Source organism: Carassius auratus, chromosome 17 (genome assembly GCF_003368295.1).
Source record: "Carassius auratus strain Wakin chromosome 17, ASM336829v1, whole genome shotgun sequence".
In the NCBI taxonomy this organism is placed as follows: domain Eukaryota; kingdom Metazoa; phylum Chordata; class Actinopteri; order Cypriniformes; family Cyprinidae; genus Carassius; species Carassius auratus.
The window spans coordinates 1,106,893-1,130,000 of NC_039259.1; the positions used below are offsets into that span (position 1 = coordinate 1,106,893).

Genomic DNA, 23,108 nt, shown 5'->3' on the forward strand with positions numbered 1-23,108 from the left:
AATATTTAAGGTGGACTTATTAATTAGGTGCAAGAGTAGTAGTGATGGTTAAAATAATAGATTAATGCTGAAATAGTAAATTGAGCCTTGTTCCTAGATGGACAGAGAGTGGAAAGTAATAGATCAAATGAGGAGATGGAGGAAGAGGAAGAAAAAGAGGGAAATGTAGAGGCACAAGTGACAGAAAGAGAGCAGGTAACAGCAAGCCAGGAGACAGAGGCTGGTGAGAAAGAGGAAAATGTAGAGGCACAAGTGTTTTCCATAGTTTTTACTATAACAGCTGTTCTTAATTATTCTGTAGAACAGAGAAGAAAAAGCCATCAGGTTGGGACAATTTAAGACATTTCAGTTTCTTAACCAGAGCTATTATTATTTTAAACTTAAAATTGTCTTCTCTATTGTTTCTTTTTCAAAACTGCATCAAAGCATTTGTAAAATATATTGCTGTATTGATATTTTGAGCAGTGCCATTTTAAGCCTTGTTCCATGTGCCCCTTTTATACTTTGAGCACCTGCCCCTTCAAAGGTCTCTGCACGGCCCTGTTCAGACGGACTGTCAGCCACGCTAAAAAAAGTTAACAGCTTAAGTCATTTGTGGATTAATGCGTATTGGTGACGCGAACCATTTAAAGCGCCAACCCTTTAAAGTTTGAGCATACTGTTTGCAAACTGCAATTGATTAATTAATTAAAAACAAAGTAGTTGATATGATGTGCTGTTTTTGTAGTTTAGTAGCAGTAATATGCAGTTATTAGCCGTGTCCACTGTATTTTTTGTTGGTTTTCATGAGACCCCCTTGAAATGACCAGGACCCCCCATTGCCCCCCCAATCAAAATTGTCTGGAGCCGCCACTGCTCATATGGTACACAGATCAGATCTGTTCTATGACAGTGTAAACAGGAAAAAAGCGCATGCATTCGGACATTTCGAGTTCAGTTTCAGGCCTCATTTATACAGTATGTGGAAATAAATCAGATACGTGCCAATGCGACAGGCAGATTGGATTTTCTGATGAACTGCATTTTGTACGTCATTAAAAATGTGACGATTTGGTACTTCTCCGCGGTTTAACAACGTCATATGTGACCCATGCTGGCAAAATGAGTGTAAATTTGCACATGCTGTTTTGAGCTACAGGCAAAATATAATTATATTTGTACACTTTCTCCGCTTGCTTCTCAGATTGACTGTCAGCCGAAGTGCGTGCGTATAACGGTGCTTCTGATGGCGCACGATCCCAATAAATACACACGTATACAGAATTAGTGTATTTCAGAATTCACACAAACATAATCTGCTCTGTCCTAAGTGAACGCTTGGGGAACTGTTGCGGGAAAACATCTGATGTGTAACATTATATTAGACCCATGCATTACAGTATAAGATAGTCTGTATCATTATCATAATGTTAATCTAACAATACAAGAAAAGAGGGCATCACTCGCTGCTCTTTAACTGAACTGCTTTTGTAGTTTTAATAATCTATTTATTTGTAATGAACACACAAATTATTTTTACGTTTGACTGTTTTTCCTACATGAAAGCTTTAGTTTAGATATAAAATGATTAACGTAATGCATTTTTTGTTTCTTTCTAGGCTACTTTTTTGCATCTGTTCTTATTTATAATTGCAAACATATAATTAAAAAGAAAAAATAGCTGTATTGTGATTATTAATATAGTAGTTAATTATAAGAAAAGACAGAGGACTTTACTATCGACTTCAAATGGGTGACTCAGTCAATGTTTGACTGAGTGTTAGAATATAAGCCCCCACACACATTTTTTTTGTTTTTAATTGCTCATTGTGACTCGTTTTGTCAGCACAAGTCACATTATTCTCATGAGGAAGCACACGTGGAGGCGGTAAATGACTACAACACATGCCTGATGTTTCAGGAGGTATGGCAAGTATAAACACATGAATCGGATATGGGTCACAATTGAAAGAACATGTAAACGGACAGCAAAAAACATTGGATATAGGCAACAAATCAGAATTGGGTAACAAGACCTGCAGTGTAAACGAGGCTATAATGAAATAATTGTTCATCATTTTGAATCGAGTTTTAATATTTTATTAGCTAAACAAACGCAAAGCTTCCACCAAGAAAAACAGTTCCTAGCAAGAGTACAGCACCAACTTCAGTTACCTGTATGAGCCTGTGTTATCAGCTTTTACCAGTTGTTATTGATGGATGACATACCTTGAAATAGAACGACTGACCAATCAGAATCAAGTATTCCACAGAGCCGTGTAATAAAACAGCAGAGCAGATACTGACATAAAGTGCTCTATATATCAGTGATCTCTCTATATCTGCAGTAACGTGTGTCAGTAAGATGAGATGTAAATGATCCGCACATATAACACAGTGATGGAGAGCTGAAGAAATCAAGGCTCCTCAGAAGATGTGAGATGTTCTGGAGGCTTGTGAAGATCATTCCTCCGCTGAGGAACAGTGAAAGTAAAGCTTCTGGAAACAAACGCTCATCAAAAGATCCTGAGGATCAGATTTGAGACTCTAAAACATGATTGATGGAGAATCAAGTAAAGCTGAGCTGCTTCAGTCCAGTAAGAGTTCATCTGGAGATATTACTGACCTTATTACTTGAGCAAAATCAGGAAAGATTTGTACAATGACACTAAAAGAGCTTTTACACTTTTTTTTATTTTTTTACAAAAAATTCAAACCATCAAACAGAAGATATGAAGGAGATTGGATGTTTAACAACAAAGATAATTTAGAGTGGTTTTTTTTTTATGGTTTACAACTAATCACTCAGCCAACAATAATATTCTTATCTGTAAATGTTATATTTAATGTGACCATTTCCATTTAGAACAGTGTGTCCTATACATGACACCTCAGATACTGTATCAGTGTATTTCCTGCGTTTAGGCATGTGTGCCAAATATATCTTGTGAGATATAGTCTTGTGAGCACTGGGAAATGTGGGGTATTATGCAATTAATGGATTAACGAATGAATAAATTTCATTAATACAGTAACTCTTTTGATTAGCGAAGGTTGAAGGTCTATGAAACACACACACACACAGACAGAGTCCCTGTGATTAGTATCTGGTTCAGGACACTGGTCCTCTTGTCTGTGTCAATCCAATCTGACAGTGTGATGCTCCATGTCTGTTCTGACCTGAACATCACGCACCACAGAAGTCTCACTCAGCTTAAAACACTCACAGGACTCCACAGAAAACACTGGATCTGTCCGTAGGTTTTAACGGCATTAACTAACCCCATGGTTTTCTGTATTTTATTTAATATTGACAATACCTTTGTTAAATGGAGTTTTACAAAAATAAAAATAGTTCCAATAAAAATAAATTGAATAAAAATATTTATGTCTAAAGCTCCTTTTTTGTAATGTTTATCAATTTAACACAATAATGACTTTAAATGATCTTTTGGGGGAAACTTTTTTGTCAAACTTACATTATCTAATTTAATTTCTAAGAAAATTACAAGTAACATGAAGACAACACTGGTCTTGAATTTTGTTCTGTTTTCTTTTCCTTCAGACAAAATGAGACACAACGTGGACCAGATTTTTTTACTATTAATCAGTGTGAAACCTTTGGTTTGTCCATTTCTTCTGTGCTTTAGTGAGAAGAGACACTATTTCATCCACTAGGTGTTCTGGTCAGTGTGGTCATCTTATCAAATGTCTCTGTAACAGTAAACCTCTTATAGGCGATCAACTGGATTGATTACTGTAACGTCACTGCTGGCGCCACACCATACATCACCATGTCCATGGCATGATAATGTCAATATGCACATTGTCTTTTTATTGACAGTTGACCATGCATGGTTCAATGTTTCTCATTCTCAGATCATGTGATGAAATATTCAGCATCATGACTCCAGTCTTCTGTGTCACATGATCCTTCGGAAATCAGAATATGATGATTTTCTGCTCAAGAACTGATGAAAACAGTTGTGTTGCCAAACATTTTTGTGGAAAATGTGCTTGATTTTATTTTTCAGGACTCATAGACAAATAAAGTTCAAAAGAACAGCATTTAATTGAAACAGAAATGTTTTGTTATATATGTCTTTACTGTCACTTTGACCAATTTAAAGCATCCTATACGAAGAGGCTGCTAATTAATTTATTCCTTTTTCTTTTTTTAATTAAATCTTGATTACTCTATCACACTTTCCACAAAAATAAGAAGAGGCACAAATCATCATATTTTCATTATTTCTGAAGATCATGTGACACTGAAGACTGGAGGAATGATGCTGAAAATACAGCTGTACATCACAGAAATAAATTACACTTTAACAGAGATTCACAATTCACACAGAAAACAGCTGCTTGTAATAATATTTCACAAGTTGTACTGTATTTTTTTTTATCAATTAAAAGCAGCCTCAATAACACTCCTTTCCAAAACATTAAAGCAATCTTTGACCTGTAGTGTGTAGAAAGCACAACATGTACATGAAATACCTTGTATTGTTCTCTTGAAGAAGGCCTTGCAGGCTTCACAGGAGGCCACACCGTAGTGATACCCCGACGCGATATCTCCGCACACCAGGCACAGGCGTTTTGGGATGGAGTTGAGCATGTACTCGCACTTGATGGAGCCAGGGTCGTCCAGTAATGTGCTGGAACAGTCCTCGTAGCGTTTACGGCAGGCGCTCCCCACTGCGCCCAGCGGCCCACCCACCGTGAACATGGGTGGAGAGTCCAGGCCGTTGGAGTGACTGTTGATGGTGCTGCCGTAGCCGCCGCTGGCGTCCGAATGTGCGCCGGGACTGGGGTGGCTGGCTGTGTCCACCAGAGAGGACGGACTGGAGGGCTCTGTCTTGATGTAGGAACCACAGCTGGACGTCATGTGCCGCTCCTCAGCAGCCATCCTGTTCAGCAGCCTGAAACACACACAGCGGCGTGAGACGGAGGATGCAGATGGATAAGCACTGTATATTTGTATTGTTTTTACATTATTGCTATTGCATTAGCAAATCAAATCATCAACATCAACATAGTATCAGAATTAAATACAGAGTTCTGGCGCAGTAACTCAATATGACATGATGACATCATTATCACATGGCACAGCTGATTGGCTCTCTCTTGTATAAGTAGCCAATGAGTTCGCTGCTAAACATTTAAATATGTACTAGTGTTTCTGTCAGAAAGCCTCCACCTTCCCCAGCTCCACCTGTATAGATCTGCTATGGGGTGATCATGTATAACTGGTTCTTGGGGGGTTATTCCATATTTGTTAGATTTGCAGCAGCAGTATTTACTACATTTTGATTCAGAAGAGATACATGTAAAAATATATAATAAAAATGAATAATAAGGCAATGAAGCTTCTACAACATCATTTATTTGTTTGTATGTTCATTCATTTGTTTGTTCAAGTAATGTAATTATTTAAACAAAAATGTGTATAGGTTTCATGTTCGGGTCATTTTGGACCCGGTATCATCTACAAAGTTATAATAATGTAAAATACTACTACTAATAATAATCTATTTCAGTTTTTAATTAATAACAAGGGGGTAAATGCAGTAATAGCAGTGACATGTAGAAAATTCATAATAATTGATTAATAATAAGTTGCTGATCAGATGTCAGGGCTTGAATTTCGTTTTTTTTAAACCGGGGGGAATTCCCAGGAGTACTTGCTCACAAGGGTCACATGGGGCAATTTATTTATTTAAGTCTATATATTTTAATGTGTGGTGGTTTTCAAATCAGCTTTACAAAATTTGTCATGCTCTCCTCCAAAGTGACATTAAGAACTGTATAAAAACTATTTATGAATGCCTTTCAGAATCTGTGTATTTCATATATGCTTATATGCTTCAAACTGACATTAAGAACTGTTTAAACTAATATATGTCACTTAATGTTTCATTATTTTGAGTTCCGTTCATTTTTATGCCTTCTGAATGAAGTCATGTCTCAGCTTTCTAAGATAGAGCTTAATTATTTTTTTCCTAATGTTTAATCAAAAAATCTGATCACAAATTAGCCCTCCCCTTACCAGATGATATTTGACTCCTTAGAGTGATTTACAGGGGAATTTTATTTTTACTTTTGTATTGGCATTTTTCTAACTTTATTAAAACTATGGCACCTTTTTGTCAAAAAATTATATATAATTATATATATATATATATATATATATATATATATATATATATATATATATATATATATATATATATATATATATATATATATCTTTTAAAAATGTCTAATTAAAACAATAGAATAGGAGCAAGTAAAATAAGAAGAATAAGTTACCAGTCAAATTAAATCAGTAGTAACACAATTAATTTGTACAGAGGTGGAACAGAAGAACACAAAAGTGGCATGTAGGTGTATTTTCAAACCTTTAATGAGCCTCAGAGGTGGCATGAGTGCAATTACATTTATAAATTCATGTTGAGATTAATGTTTTAAATATAACATTTTTAATATAGAAATACTAAATGATTTAAATAACTGAAAAGATACGTTAAAAAACAGCCAGTAGGTGGTCACTGATTTTATCACGGAACAGCTGATTTATTCAGGAATAAAGTAAGGGTAATTTAATTATTGACTCAGTAATGTCCGATTCGTTTAAAAACACACGTTCATTCCTAAACCAGACACCGCTGTGTCTGAATGGAGATGTGCCGCGGCAGAGCTGTGACTTTGTTTCAAACTATTTTCATCGACAAAATTTATCAAAATCAGGCAACAGTGTTATACAGGTCCTTCTAAAAAAAATTAGCATATTGTGATAAAAGTTCATTATTTTCCATAATGTAATGATAAAAATTAAACTTTCATATATTTTAGATTCATTGCACACCAACTGAAATATTTCAGGTCTTTTAATGTTTTAATACTGATTATTTTGGCATACAGCTCATGAAAACCTCAAAAAATTAATCTAAAAAAATTAGCATATCATGAAAAGATTCTCTAAACGAGCTATTAACCTAATCATCTGAATCAAGCAATTAACTCTAAACACCTGCAAAAGATTCCTGAGGCTTTTAAAAACTCCCAGCCTGGTTCATTACTCAAAACCGCAATCATGGGTAAGACTGCCGACCTGACTGCTGTCCAGAAGGCCATCATTGACACCCTCAAGCGAGAGGGTAAGACACAGAAAGAAATTTCTGAACGAATAGGCTGTTCCCAGAGTGCTGTATCAAGGCACCTCAGTGAAATTTTGCATGTCATTTGGAAATCAAGGTGCCAGAGTCTGGAGGAAGACTGGGGAGAAGGAAATGCCAAAATGCCTGAAGTCCAGTGTCAGGTACCCACAGTCAGTGATGGTCTGGGGTGCCATGTCAGCTGCTGGTGTTGGTCCACTGTGTTTTATCAAGGGCAGGGTCAATGCAGCTAGCTATCAGGAGATTTTGGAGCACTTCATGCTTCCATCTGCTGAAAAGCTTTATGGAGATGAAGATTTAGTTTTTCAGCACAACCTGGCACCTGCTCACAGTGCCAAAACCACTGGTAAATGGTTTACTGACCATGGTATTACTGTGCTCAATTGGCCTGCCAACTCTCCTGACCTGAACCCCATAGAGAATCTGTGGGATATTGTGAAGAGAAAGTTGAGAGACACAAGACCCAACACTCTGGATGAGCTTAAGGCCGCTATCGAAGCATCCTGGGCCTCCATAACACCTCAGCAGTGCCACAGGCTGATTGCCTCCATGCCACGCCGCATTGAAGCAGTCATTTCTGCAAAAGGATTCCCCACCAAGTATTGAGTGCATAACTGAACATAATTATTTGAAGGTTGACTTTTTTTGTATTAAAAACACTTTTCTTTAATTGGTCGGGTGAAATATGCTAATTTTTTGAGATGTGTTGGAATTTTGGGTTTTCATGAGCTGTATGCCAAAATCATCAGTATTAAAACAATAAAAGACCTGAAATATTTCAGTTGGTGTGCAATGAATCTAAAATATATGAAAGTTTAATTTGTATCATTACATTATGGAAAATAATGAACTTTTATCACAATATGCATTTTTTTTTTTAGAAGACCTGTAGTCAGACAATGCAAGTCACTTAATATGACCTACTTGTTTATTGAACTGTTGTAGCCTATTAAATCAACTTCACATGTACAAACTCCCTTAAAGGTCCCATGACATGGATCATTTCCTTATCTTTAAATGCTTTTTAATGTTCTCTTTGGTGTACTTATATTGTTAGTATGATTTTTACATTTAAAATTTAGAAATAAAAAGCATTTTTAGATCCTGATATTAGCCCTCTGGCTTGAATGCTCTGTTTGGAGCAGGCGTGTCTGCTGTGAGACTCTGAGTAAACCACAACTGTTGTGATTGGCTGACATCTTTGCATTCGAAATGCGTTCATGTGGAAACCCTCTCAAATATAACGTTATATATGTATATATATATATATATATATATATATATATATATTTTTTTTTTTTTTTTTTTTTTTTTTACTATTACAGCTGTCGAGATTAACGAATCGTGGAAGTGTGGATTATATATAAAAAAAAAATTAGATCTTTTCCCATCACATGAAAGGCTGCAGTGATGAGCATTGAGTAGACAGAGTCTGTTTATCGCGTGGATGCAGTGATCTCGTCATTATTGCAACACGTTATCTCACAAAATGCTTTCACCACAGCTAACAGCAAACACATGAACACAGTAAGAGCTCCGTTGTGCAGTGATCGTTTAGTCACTGGCTTGATTCACTGATGCAACAGTATTAAAGGATTTAGAAAGAAAGTCTGTGTGAACTTGAATGATTAGCTACCCATCAGAAATCATGAATGAACACTGTTACTCACTGTTTGTGCCGGTGGTGTCGAATCCATATCATAAAAGTCTGTTTGAAACGCCTGTGCTGACATTGTGACTGAATGTAAATATTTGGGCGGGCAAAGCAGAGAAAGGGGAGGTAACAATTCTCGTTACAACGTCACAACGAGGAGATTCAAGATCAGCCTGATTTAGCTTCCATTTTCTCAAAGGCAGAGAAAGATAGAAAAATCTCGATTTACACCGATTTAAATTTCTAGAAACTTGGGGACCATATACAGGCTAGGGGAACTCATATTAATCTTAAAAAACTTTAGAAAGTGACATTTTCATGTCATAGGACCTTTAATAATCATTAAATCTGTCACTCTCCTTAGTTCATCGCCATCTCACAAAGTTCCATTATAATCAACGAAGCTCTCTACACTGCACAATGAATCTCTTATTAACATTGTGTCTCCTTGTTAGTTTATTAAAGGATCTGTGAGACAGCCTATGACTGTGATACGCTGCAAAAACACATCGAAACACTCGGGTGCTCCTAAATGTTTTTCCCCAGTAGTTTTCAGTCACATTTGCGTGTGACTCAGATTATTAGAACGCATCACCCTGCACTGTGTGAATAAGATCAGTGTGACGCAGGCCACGGAGAGCACACCAATGCTACAAGACTCAACGAGAGTCAGAGAAGGCTGCTGCAGCGCTGTTTGTGTGACTCTAAAATAAAGACAGACTGTTTGAAACAGTGATTTCTTTTTTCGCTTCTGTGGATGTATTTCATAATCTGCTTGGAGATAAAGCAAATACATTTTTGCTGGAATTTCTTGCATTATAAAAGTTAAACTTGCTGGAATGGTTTAAATTATGCTAAATCCCCACAAGCCCTTGTATAGTGTATACAATATGGTTATTTAAGTTATGACTGTTTTATAAAATAACAATTCTTCAGGTCCAAAATGAACCCAGAATGTGAAAATAGAATACAGATTTTGATTATAGTGTATTAATATGATAAATATAATATAAAGATACAGTTTTCATTTGAAAACCAGTAAAACATTATGAAAACTGAAATAAAAAAAAGAAATTCCTAAAACTAATTCCACATGTTTAAAGTGAGGGACTGATTGAAGATTTAGTCTGCAGCAAACAGTGCAAACGGCGGAGTGAAAGAAAACAGTCTGGTTGTATCACACCTTCATATTGAGCAGAATATTGCAATAGACTCGAACTTACAAGTTTGTAGAGAGAGTGCGTGTGAATGGATGCCAGGTTGGGAAGATTAAGTAAAAGATATAAAGTTAAAGATATAGTGGAGGCTTGTTACCAATGCAAATAATGGTAATGTCAAATGAAAACATTGTTTCCAGGATAAATAATTAGTCCAAAATCACAGGCTATTAAACTAGATCAGGATAAGCAGAAATCACGATCATGATATGATTCATTGTGTAGCCCTTAAAAGTGCTTCACATTGAAAATGGTCCTTAAAAATAACAATTTTAGCACTGCAAGTTTAAAACATTTTTTTTTTCAACATAACATGTAAACTTGAGGAAACAAAGGAAACAATATCATCTAAAGAATTCGATGAATGTAGAACGATCAAACAGATTCACACACTGTGTTCAAGCGTTGGTGAATAGTGAAGGATGCTAAATCAAGCATATCTTACATAACCACTAACATCTCTCACACTTTCAGGACATCTGAATATTTACATTTATGGTTATAGATGTTATGATTGTCAAAGAAAATCAAAACTGTCCAATATTGTCCCAAATGGTATATCAATACCAAAGAAATCTGCTGAAAATTATTTGACGTTCAGCTACACTTGAAGCCTTTATGTATAATACATTAATAATAATGTATAATACATATATAATACGTAATACATAATAATAAATTATTGTTACCAAAATAAAACATGTGTGACAATTAATAGATAACTATTATAATGGATTATAACTATGCTTATATTTAGTAATGTGATCATACAACATGTGCATTGCATGTCATAATTAAATACTTTAATGCATTATATATAAATGTTTGTTACAGCAAATCTTCTGAATGCTTCACATTTATAGACATCTCAAATATGCAGCCAACTGAACACAAGCTTTTGAAATAGACAGAGCCTTATGTATTTGACTCCAGTCTATAAATAATGAACATTACAGGGTGTAGCAGGGGTCATGATGTGGTTACACTCAGAGCCAGGAGTCCAATGGATTCGCTAACACTAATAAACCTGAGTTTACAATTAATGGACAGAACATTTAAGGTCACTTACCATTTTAAAATACATCCATGGTTTTGCAATATTCAAACAATAAATATTGTTTTGGCACTGTTTAATGTGGAGTGACAGATCGCTGTAGCGCCTCGATCAACAGACTCCACATTAATAGCAGTTTCAACACAAAATAAACATGACTAAACATCCGAAGGTAAGTTAAAAGAAAGAGTTCAATGTTACAATCTGTATCCTGCCTCATGTAATCACTCAATTAGTGTTTCCTCTGTGCAAAGATGTCGATATAACCTCATTTCAGAAAAAAAAAAAAACATATTCTGTGACCATAAACTCATTAGTCATTAGTAGAAAAATAATAGAGTAGATAGAATAGATAGATATAATAGAATTGCAAGCTTGCAAATGAGAATCGAATTGAAACTTGAAATTCATGTCAACACCAAGCCCTACTGCCTAGGGATGTGCATTTTAAGCAAAAGTAATATTCGACAATCGCTGGGTATTATTTGATTAGTAGTCGAAAATCACACCCCTCCACACGCATAAACACACACCCATAAAAAGAGAGAGAGAGAGGGAGAGAGAGCGTTCAGGCTTTCAATCTGTATGATAGCAAACTGTTTAATTCATTAGAGAACATATTAATATAACCTAACCTAATGACGGCACTTATTAACATAACAGTCTGTCTATTATCAACTGCTCACAAGGATGTAGGAGCCTAGGACAATGCTACTTTAAAAATGAGCATTAACATTAATATCATTTTTTAAATTCGATGCGACTTATACTCAGGTGCGACTTAAAGTCCAAAAAATACGGTAATTAAGATTAGAACAAATTAATTCAGCCATGAATTTTAGGCTTAAAACACATTATGCGATAAAACAGAATATCACAAAACACAGTACCCGCGAAAACATATTGTGAACAGCCTGAATGACGACTCTTATGTGAACATTAATTTTTAACATCTGTATTTATAACAATAATCTATTTCATATATATATATATATATATATATATATATATATATATATTTTTTTTTTTTTTTTTTTTTTTAAATGAGCATGTCCACATGCTCGGAAGAAGAAGACGGGGCACAATCTGTTCAGAATGAGTCCGTCTGCAGAGAACCCCCTATCTACTGTTGAAGCCATTATAATAGTGTAATTATGGTTTTTAATGACAAAGTCCCATTTCGATTCTTTATTAATTTAATTCAGAAATATGATTGGAACATTTTATGTTTGTTAAATTCAAGTTAGTTTGTTTTTTAAATAGCCTACAAAGCGGCCAGCGCAAGACAGTGATCGAGCAGTTTTGATCAGTTTATCCTCCTCCTCCTCCTAAAAAAAAATAAAAAAAATAAAAAAATAATACAAAATATAATAAGATTAGCATCATAATATTTAAGGAATAAAGTCAAAATTACGATAATAAAATCATGCTACACTGCATGAAGTAAAAGTGAATATATTACACCTGTATACTCCACCAAAAAAATTATTATGAAAAAATATGTGGCACCTGTCATTCACAATTAACACAAAAAACAGCAATAGGCTTATTGACGATTTTTTTAACTTGTCTGTATTAAATTGTTCTGTTTTTCTTTTTTTTTTCAACATGAACTCAAATATTTATTCATTTTTATTTCATGCAGCAAATATTAAACAGGAAAATATAATTGATTCACATGCCCCTTAAAAGGCGAATATCTCACTACAAATTAAAGTGCATAAGAAACATTTATTGTTTGTATTTTATCTTGAAACTGAAAGAAGTCTGAGGCTTGTGTTATAATAAAAAGTAACAAAGCCCAAAGCTTATTGCGATTAAAACATTGCATATTATTTCCAAGCATTTATACCATAATTAAAAGCTTGTGAATAGTCACATAACGTTATTTACTTCTGCAAAATCAACATAACAGAGTCAAAAAAATTAATTATATATGGGCAGTAAATGTATATGGTTATCAACCAGTGGAATATTATATTTTATTCTTTCAACAAATAACAAATCATTTTAATGCAGCTAGCTCATAATCATGACTTACGTGGGAGTAGAGTGCATCGTGTTGTTAACTTTGTGGTTTATTATTTTGAGTTGTTTGGGACGTGGTGACACAGAAAACCCTCTCACAACATATTGCTTTATAAATCTATTGTGTTTGCCGGTCAGAAATGTTCACGTAATCATGCTGCACGTGTGATTAGTTCCCTGCTCTGGTGTTAGCACTCACACTGCATGTGTACCGCGCCAGGATTAAACTGAACCGCACTCCGGCCCACCTCTTCCAACCAACCGGGTCCAAGCACGGCACGGAGCGATCACATTAGTCAACTGTCCCGGGCTTTGGGGATCAGACGTGCTCGGGCACGGTTCACATCCTTAGAAAATAATCGCACAGCCTAATCGATATTCTTGAGTTTATTCGACTAATCAAATATTTGAAAATCGTGACCCATCCCTACTACTGCCAACCTTATTTTAGTACTTTTAAGATAGTAGTATTATAGTTTGTATTAATAGAATTGAATAGAATGATTATAATAATAATTATAATTATTATTATTTATTTTATATTAAAATTAATAATAATTATTACACTTCAGCTGAAGTTTTTCCATCAAGTTCCTCAGAAATATTATTTATTTTATTAATTTATTTATTTTATTTTAGTTTTTTAGTTTTTTTTTGGGGGGGGGGGGGGGGGGTATTTTATTCATTTTTATTATAACTGTTATAAAACTTGTTTATAGCAGTTTTACTAGAGTTTCACTAGTTTAGTAGTTTTAGTAGTTTTAGTACATCGAAATGATTGAAAATGAACATAATAAAAAACTAAAAAAAGAATTAGGGCCGGGACTCGATTAAAAAAATTAATCTAATTAATTAGAGGCGTTGTAATTAATTAATCGAAATTAATCGCATTTTAATCGCATATAAATATTTGATCTGAGAACAGTGTGAAGTAATTTTTTTTCACATGGATTTGTAGTATACCATTGAATAATGACTGAATACATAAGCTTAAGCAACAAAATATTGTTTATTTTTGTTCAACCAAGTCTAGCAGACCAGTGCAATTTTTGCCATGAAGTGTAGCAATAGCATATTTAGAAACAATTGAGAAATGGTACATTTCAGAAATTCAGGAAGCTTATAGGTGCTGGAACCTTCTTTAAAGTGTTTTTTTAAGTAAAACACAATACTGTCAATTACATTCAGAACATTGGAAACCCTGACTATTAGAAAACATCTCTCTGTTGCTTCAGAGGCCATAACATACTAAGTCCAACTCTCAATAACCTTGGCCAAAACAATAAAGAGTTCAACATAAACTGCCAGTTGCACCAACAAAATAACACATAATTCAACATAAAGTGTAAAGTCCACGCTAGCTGCTATATGTTTAGCGTTGAGGTGATACTTGAGGCTCGATGTGTGCTGCAGTGAAATGCGAACGCTAGTTGGTGCTTCAGTATAATCGGTCAGGCGACACTCATCCAGTGAGAAACGTTCCGCGGTGCAAAAATAAGTTATTAAAAATGCGGGAATTTTTTTTCTGTAACTAATTAATCTTAATTAACGCGTTATTTTTTTGTGTAATTAATTAATCTCAATTAACGCATTAAAGTCCCGGCCCTATAAAAAATACAAACTCCACACTTTAGGCGAGCAGCGTGACTTGGCAAAACTGCATGACTGCATTAAGATGAAAGAGCAGTAAAAGTGCAGGCTTCCTTTAGACAGAGTCTGCTTCTCTGACTGATTTAATTGTAAGTGCGGGTGATGCTGGGTTCAAGGCCAGGGTTCAAAGGTCAACCTTATTTTCTCACCCTGGTTTCCCGTGCCCATGGAGATGGGGTCAGCGTGTCAAATGAAATCTCATTGCAGTGTTTCACTGCCTCTTGTGTCATGTATATTCAACGCTGCATCAGGTGACACCACCTCTGGAAATCTATAGAAAGGTTAACGGCTCGAATAAATAATAAAAAATAGCTCCTTGTTAAAACACTGACCTTGTGCCAGAGAGCGTGTGATGGCTGTGTCCTGAACGCTGCACAGAGACTACAGCAGAAGCTCGCCGAGTGCTACATATGACGTCTTTAGTGAGTAAATAAAGCCTGTTAGTCAGCTGATCTGACCGATGTATATCAACACGCTTCTTCAGCTCGGACGTACTAAATTGACATTGGAAAATTAACATTTTTTAATTATCAGTTGTTTATCTGATATATATTTTTTGTGGAAGTAAGTGGAATATTTATTGCAGTAAAACAACAAAGCAAAACATCATCACAATGACCTGTGCTTTTAGTCATAAGTACAAAAAATAAAAAATAAAATGATATATACCAGTTATGGCTTGTAAGAGGCAAAAGTTTTGGACTGTGGTTTGTCATCTTGAATCAGCATTGATAATATGATAAAATGGCACGTTGACAAATCTTCCATTATATTGTTTGCTTGAATTCATTCCCTCTCAGAGTCAAACCTTCAGCGTTTGTTTAGAGCTGCTGAATAAAGATAAATGCGTCTGCACATTCATCTCATTTATTACCAGCCATATATTAGAAACAGTATATAGGGCAATTCCATTTAGGCTTTATTTTCCAAACTTCAAGGGGAGTTTAACCCCAGGTCAAAGGTCATGCTAAAGGTGACACTTAGCATAATGGCATAAATGTCTGAATGGCTTTATGTTCATATTAAAAACATGAACTCAGCAGAGACTTTCTTCGGCTGCCACAGCTCCAGCGATGCATTCTGTGAGTCCGATGCGACTGAAAATATGTAATATACGACAAAATAAGACAATTGCCACTAAAATATCTCATGACTGTCCAGAAACATGAAAAAAAAAATATTCCGGGCCCGTTTTATTTAAAATCCAGTGAAAAACTATGAAAATCGGACTTGTCCAGGTTTGACGTGCTATAATCAGGTCCCCGCTGCATCTACCAACCAAGGAAACATGGAAAAGATGAACCCAGTAACTTTGTTTTGGCAAGTCTTTTTCTGCAAGCGTCTGAGAAAATGAGCGAGTCAGATTTTGCTACCATGGTGACATGGAAAAGGGACCTCATTATGAGATTACCGCCCCTCAGTCTATAACTTTATACCCATGATGGAGTCGTTGTACAGCTCTAATGCCATGGAGAAACACGCTAACTGTTCTGTCTTTGGCTGCACAAACACTGTTTAGAGTCCCAGCCTCAGAGGAGACGAGAGAGCAGTGGATTTATTGATTTATTTACTGTATACTGCTGCTGCCACACAGATCTCAAATCTTCACAGACATAACGACTGCTGTAACTCATGTGTGTTTTTAACGTAAACTTGTGTGTGAAAGAGAACTCAGTTTAGTACTCACAAGCTGTGACAGCTGTTTTCTGTTCGTGTGCTTCAGATGTGTGCTCTCAGAAAACCCTATATCAGAAGTTTAAACTCATATGGTTTAAAACTAGGGCTGCACAATTAATCATATTTTAAGCTTGATAACGATATCCACCTTTTTTTGATTTATTAAAAATAATTGTCACGATATTGGCCAGCTCGTTATTTATTCTGAAACGTGTTTTTAATTTGGCATTTGCATTATCTTGCATTGCTAACAAGTCTTCACTAGTGTTCATGCTTGTGGTTGTCAGATGTGAAGAGCTTTAAGCTCAAAAACCAAACTTTTTTCCTTTAAGGATAAACTTTCTGCCCGGTGTTTTATTTAATGTACTGTATGCAATCTGGCAACCCTGTTTGTGTTACCAAATGTGCCATGATCAAATTGTCACTGAGTTTCAATAATGGATCTATTGTGTTTGAGGAATAAATGTGCTTTTCCTACCTGTGACAGTACAATGGGGAAAAATGATTATAAATTGGAATTTTTTGAATTTACATTAAGTGGCCTTTTCCTATTTGCCAACAAATTGTCCCTTAGAAAATGTAATGTGAATACAGATGACAAAACATGAAACAAACCATGAGTTTGTATTATCATAGTTGGTTAAATAAAGTCAGTGTATAGTCAGTGGAGGTTGGTTAAAGGACACATGAAATCTTATTGTATTTCCCTGCTAACAAAACAGCCTAAGCTGGTGACTGGTTTTAGTTGGTCATCCAGTCCAGTCTCTGCTGGTCAAAGCTTGTCAGAGGGCTGGTTTTGACCACTTCTTTAGCTGGACAGGCTGGGAGACCAGCTACGTTTTTTCAGCAGGATAGAATAATTTTTAATTATTAAATTTTTTTTTTTTTTTTTTTTTGTTTACAAAAATGCATTTTGTAGACACTTTTATCTCAAGTGACTAGCATTGCATTCAAGGTACACATTTTATCAGCTCATGTATTCTCTGGGAATCAAACCAGTGACTCTGATGTTGCAAGCATCACTGATCTGCTGTTTGAACTACAGGACTGCTGTAGAAATATAATTTAGCAACATGCAAAGTGGAGGCCGTGGAATTCTGGCCAAACCCTTCATGTTCAGTGCTGTAGAGTGATATGTGTTTCTGTTGTGCGGTGTGTTTAACCCTGTCCCGCTGTGTCAGGTGGAGTCAAGTCAATCCCCTCACGTCTGCTTTCGTTCACGGTCAAACCATTTAAATTCATGTGGAGCCCACCGAGCCCACCGAGCATCATGTTCAGTTCGGCCCTAATCTGATTCCAGCCGCTGTAATAGAATTGCACTCCCTCCACAGCGCTGGACACCAGCTCACTGAGGATCTCAGAAACCCTCAGCTCAGAAGTCTACGATTCTTAACAAAGTGCTGTTATAGACTCAAGCACAGTCACTTCAGCTAAAAACCTGGATGCAGTAGGTCTTCAACTGCACTGCATCATGCTCCAAAACCACCGTCAGACTAGCAAAAGGGGTGGGCAATATGACCAAAATGTTATTATTACGATATGAGTAATTTCATATCATGATAACAATATATTTTTATAATCCTTGTCACCAATGTCAATATTAAACTAATACAAGCCTAAAAAGAGAGAGAGAGAGAGAGAGAGAGAAAACTCAAGCTCACTGAAGATAAACAATGCCTGACTAAATAAATCTATGTATTGCTTACACACACACACACACACACACACACATATATGTATGTATAGAATCTATATATAATACATGTGTTAATTACAATATATCTATGCAGGTAATAGATAGACAGACAGACAGACAGACAGACAGACAGACAGACAGACAGACAGACAGACAGACAGACAGACAGACAGACAGACAGATAGATAGATAGATAGATAGATAGATAGATAGATAGATAGATAGATAGATAGATAGATAGGATAAGATAAGATAAGATAATAAAATAGATAAGATTTAATTTGAATTTATTGATTAATATGAATGGGAGACAGGACGAATATTGGACAGCTTCCTCTTTAAGACCGAAGCCGGATCCAATACATTATTACATATGTGCTTTCTTTTTCAGCTGTTTACTCTCTCGAGGTAAATCTCTGTGTTTATGAGGATGCTTGTGAAGCCTGGGATTCTGGTAAATATAAGTGTGTTTATGCAATCATTGCAGTGTGCGCTCCTCACAGAGAAACAGAGCTAATGTTTGTTTGAATTGGTTGTTTTGAGCTTGGCTGCTCGTTCTTCACCTGGTTCTGTCTCTGCTTCATGTGGTGACGCATACGAGCGCAGTCATCCAAATGATGAAAAGTATTAATGTAAACAATTTATTGTGGGTCACCCTGAAATAAACGATAGAGCATAATATGAGATGAAAGATGTTTTATTTCATCCATCTGATATATAGAAGTCAACATTTGAAGTGGATCAAAACCTTTCATCAAGTTGTCCTAAAACCTAAAACCAAAATGTATTCTTCTCTTAGGAACAACTTTGATTCACTTTTGTGATCCAGTTTAAAGGTTGACTGCTGTATATCATTATCTCACAGTCCTAACTAGCAATAGTGAATATGAACATTTAACACTCCTATTCGATTAGGATTTACTCCGTTTAACAACAGAAAGAAAGAAAGAAAGAAAGAAAGAAAGAAAGAAAGAAAGAAAGAAAGAAAGAAAGAAAGAAAGAAAGAAAGAAAGAAATATACAGCAACATTGAATTAAATGTGAAATTTTAAAGTAGAAAGACTGAAATAGTAGGCTATTTCTTGTTAAATGCACTTCAATCAATATTTCAGGTTGAAATGCCTGTGATTTTAAGTAAAGGTATATTGCAGATTTCATTTGTAATAATGTCATCGATAATCATCAATAATTTCAACAATATCAGTTCATTTAAAAATATTATTCCATCACAAATGATCCTCTGATTCAAAGAAGATTTGAATTTATATTTCAAATAAATACTGTTCTTCTGAACTTTCTATTCAAAGACCCCATCCCCCCCACACAAAAAAAGAAAAGAAAAAAAAAAGAAAAACGGTTTCCACAGAAATATTGTGCAGCACAACGGTGTTCAACATTGATAATAATCAGAAATGTTTGTTGAGCAGTAAATCAACATTATTCTGATTTCTGAAGATCATGTGACACTGAAGACTGGAGGAATGATGCTGAAAATACAGCGGAGCATCACAGAAATACATTTCACTTTAACACAGATTCACATATTCACATTCAACATCAAATAAATGCAGCCTTGGTGAGCAGAAGGACTTTAGATTGGTAGTGCAAATGGAGAAGTTGCATTCTTCTAATGCAGTGAGCCTTTCATATTTGAGTCTCATAGAGTCAGCGGGTTGGTGACGGTCACACACACACACACACACACACACACACGGTATCAGATGCCCCGGTGGGTGGAGGGGAGATCAGTCAGAGGGCCGCAGCTGATGGGCTGATAAAGGAACTCAATTAACTCCTGACATGCTCTCGGACTCATGCACACACACTGTTTACTGCACTAGCAAACATTTCAAACAATCATTCATACTGCATTTGATGTCCAAGCAGTTTTGTTTTGGATGGACAGAGCTCTATTTCATGGATACAAATGAAACCGGGTTCGTCCAGGGCTCCGGGCGACCCGAGCGAGAGCCCACCGGGGGCCAATGTCTGCCCATAAAAAGACCCCGGGTTAACAGCTACTGAGGGAATACGGTGCTCAGGCCGACCCCGGGGCCGTTCACTCGTGTGTGTGTGTGTGTGTACTCCTCAGGCCCCTGGGAGCCGTTTTAATCTCAGGCCGCAGCAGAGAGCCGCTCATTCATTAGTGCAGAGATAAACAGAGAGAAGGGGAAAGGTGAAGACGAGCACTTTGTTAAGAAGCGAAGGAGGAATTTGACAAGGATTTATGAGCGACTGATCTAAGGAGGTGGAACACAGCCAATGAGAAATGAACAGAGAGAGAGAGGAAGAGCGCTTGCTGATCACGATTGTGCCCTTCAGACATCAACAACTGCGTTCTGTGACGTTCAACATTGTCACTGCAAATGAAGCGGATTTCTGTGTAAAAACATCAGCAGGGTAAAGTTAACCCTTTCTCATCAGTGCTGTCTCTTCTGCAGCTCAGCTGTGCTAGTAATGTGCAGCTTGGATGAACTGAAGTCACTTCAGATGATCAAATGCATTCATTCATAACATGTCCATTCATTTCAGGTTCAAATGTATGTGACTTTAACTAAGTTGTAGATTTTATTTTACTAATCTTTTTTTTGTTGTTGTTTATATTACTCATTTTAAATGGTCTTATGATGTGACAAATACATTTTCTAAAGTACATTTGAAAATATATATATATTAAGTAATTTATTTATTTGTATGTTTCTAAAACATTTTTATTTTCCCTTCTGATTTAATAGCTCGCAGTATTTAATGTCATAATTCAAGTAACATGACCTCATAAAATCTACATGCATAATAATTGTATAAGAATAAGTTTTAAAACATTTCAAACAGTGTAGCATGTTACACTAAATAATATCTTTCCAATATGTTTTTTTTTTTTTTTTTGTGGCAACATAAAATCACAATGACTGAAGAAAACTGGGTTGCATCAAGTACAGCTGAAATGTTTAGAGTATTATTTTCTTAAGCTAACTCTCATTCTCATATTTATTGACACTTCTATAAACATTAGGTCATTTTTCCCTACAACATTAAAACACATAATTTTGGGCTGGGAGAAAAGCTTAAAGTAATTCATGACAACCTCCATCCATTGTTCCCCTAGCATTATAAAGTCATCCCTGTGGTTAGGGCCAGTGTCTGAATCTGACGGCGAGTTTGAGCCGAGGAGGGAGAAAGAAAGAGAAGGAGTGAAGAAAAAAACAAGGTGAGAGGAGACAGATGGATACTGGTAGATGGTGCTCGGTTACTGCAGGAGGAGAGACCGGCCCGGCACAATTAAACTCAGAAGCCAAGGATTATATTTAGCCCGTCTGCCTCGCATCGCCTCTTCAGACTATGAGCTCACGGCCACAGAAACAGATCGCATCCATCGATCCCCGTCGTGTCCTTCCTGAGCACAGGAACCAGCGCTGTCCATCATCTCCCTCAACGGCCAGCCATCAGCCACCTCATGCTCCGGAGGAACACAAACCTCACAATCATTTCATATGAATGCACACAGTCAGGGACAGTCACTTATTAAAGGTAACAACGCTCAACTGCACTGCTTTTCCACTAGTAAGACACTTCTCAAACGAATAAAGTGTGATCAAACACAGCATCTCTGTTTTTGTCACACTTTATGGGTCTTATCTTTCACCAAACTGCATCATGTGAGCAACTGGTTTATCTGGACGATTCATTTCAATTAACTGGCTCAAAAAAACAAAAAAAAATTCAATTCAGTTCAACCATTCAATTATTTTGAGTTTTGCTTACATATTTAAAGCTGCTGTTCATCATCATATATCTGACTTATAAAATAAATGATGGCTGTTTATACTTATTTGCCACCTGTGTGTGTGTTTGTGTGTGCGCGTGCGTGTGTGTGTGTGTGTGTGTGTACTATAATAAATCAAGAAGTAAAAGGAAATATAATACAAATGCTTATATAGTTTAATATAAATAAATAACATAGCACAACAGAATAAGAACATAACTAAAAAGTTGTTTCTTTGCCCAGAATTAATAATTACATACAGTACATAATATATAAAACAAATGAATATGAATAAATTAAATAACAGCAATATAACATGACAATGACATAACAAAATAAAATAAAACAATAACATAACTAAAAGTAAATTAAACATAATTGTTTAACTCTCCCATAAATTATGTATATTGATGTTGTAGAAAAACAACATCTGGAAAAAAACAGCCTAATGTTTACAAAAATATCTAAATAAATAAATAAAATGCATATTTAGTTCTCTAATATAAAACATTTCATTTATTTTACCCCATTTTCCCCAAAGTGATGTTTTGAGAGTTACACAAACATCTATTACAACATAATATAATATATATTAATTATTTATGTGTGTGTAAATATAATCTGAGGGTATATATATATATATATATATATATATATATATATATATATATATATATATATATATATATATATATATATATATATATAAGATATTGTTGAATAGCGTTAATGTATATAGCCTCCCAGTTTCAACACAATGAGCTCATATAGTGTATAATAAAGTCAGGCAGTGTGACGATTGCAGCGGTGAAAGAGTTAACATGTAAAAGTGTGTGAGCCCAAAGGTAAAGCTCCCTCTTGAATTGAACAGTTCATCATGTGAAAAAGTAGTTCATTCCTCGCATGGAGCACACTGGGGAAGGGTTTTTTTTTTAATCGTTCCCCTTTTTCCCTCTTTACACTAGAAATAATGCATATTCCTCATTTTTCTGCTAAATAATTAGCTGCCAATTCAAATATGCTCCTAATGTAAGACGTTCATGTTATCTGAACAAGACTGTGTGTTCAGTGTGTGTGTGTCTTGACACATTTACTTGCACAAACGCAAACACCCTCACATATAAATATAAACCATGAATGCATCTTTTCACACCGTCTTGTGTTAATCAACCCTGCAACTGCAGAATGCCATAACAATCCTAAAGCGTAA

The 23,108-nt window shown here is 35.6% G+C and overlaps 1 protein-coding gene across 2 annotated transcripts in view; it reads right to left on the reverse strand.

The window, feature by feature from the left end:
* Nucleotides 1-23,108, reverse strand: part of LOC113116936 (steroid hormone receptor ERR2) — a 94,193-nt gene that overhangs the window by 63,733 nt on the left and 7,352 nt on the right. The window contains exons 1-2 of one of the 2 annotated variants that reach the window (XM_026285242.1): nucleotides 14,913-15,260; nucleotides 4,483-4,904 (exon numbers count right to left, since the gene is read on the reverse strand). In XM_026285242.1, the coding sequence (XP_026141027.1) occupies nucleotides 4,483-4,891 (409 nt within the window). In that variant the 5' untranslated portion in view covers nucleotides 4,892-4,904; nucleotides 14,913-15,260. Of the gene's footprint in view, nucleotides 1-4,482; nucleotides 4,905-14,912; nucleotides 15,261-23,108 lie in introns of those variants that run through there. The other variant, XM_026285241.1, reaches the window with a different exon arrangement.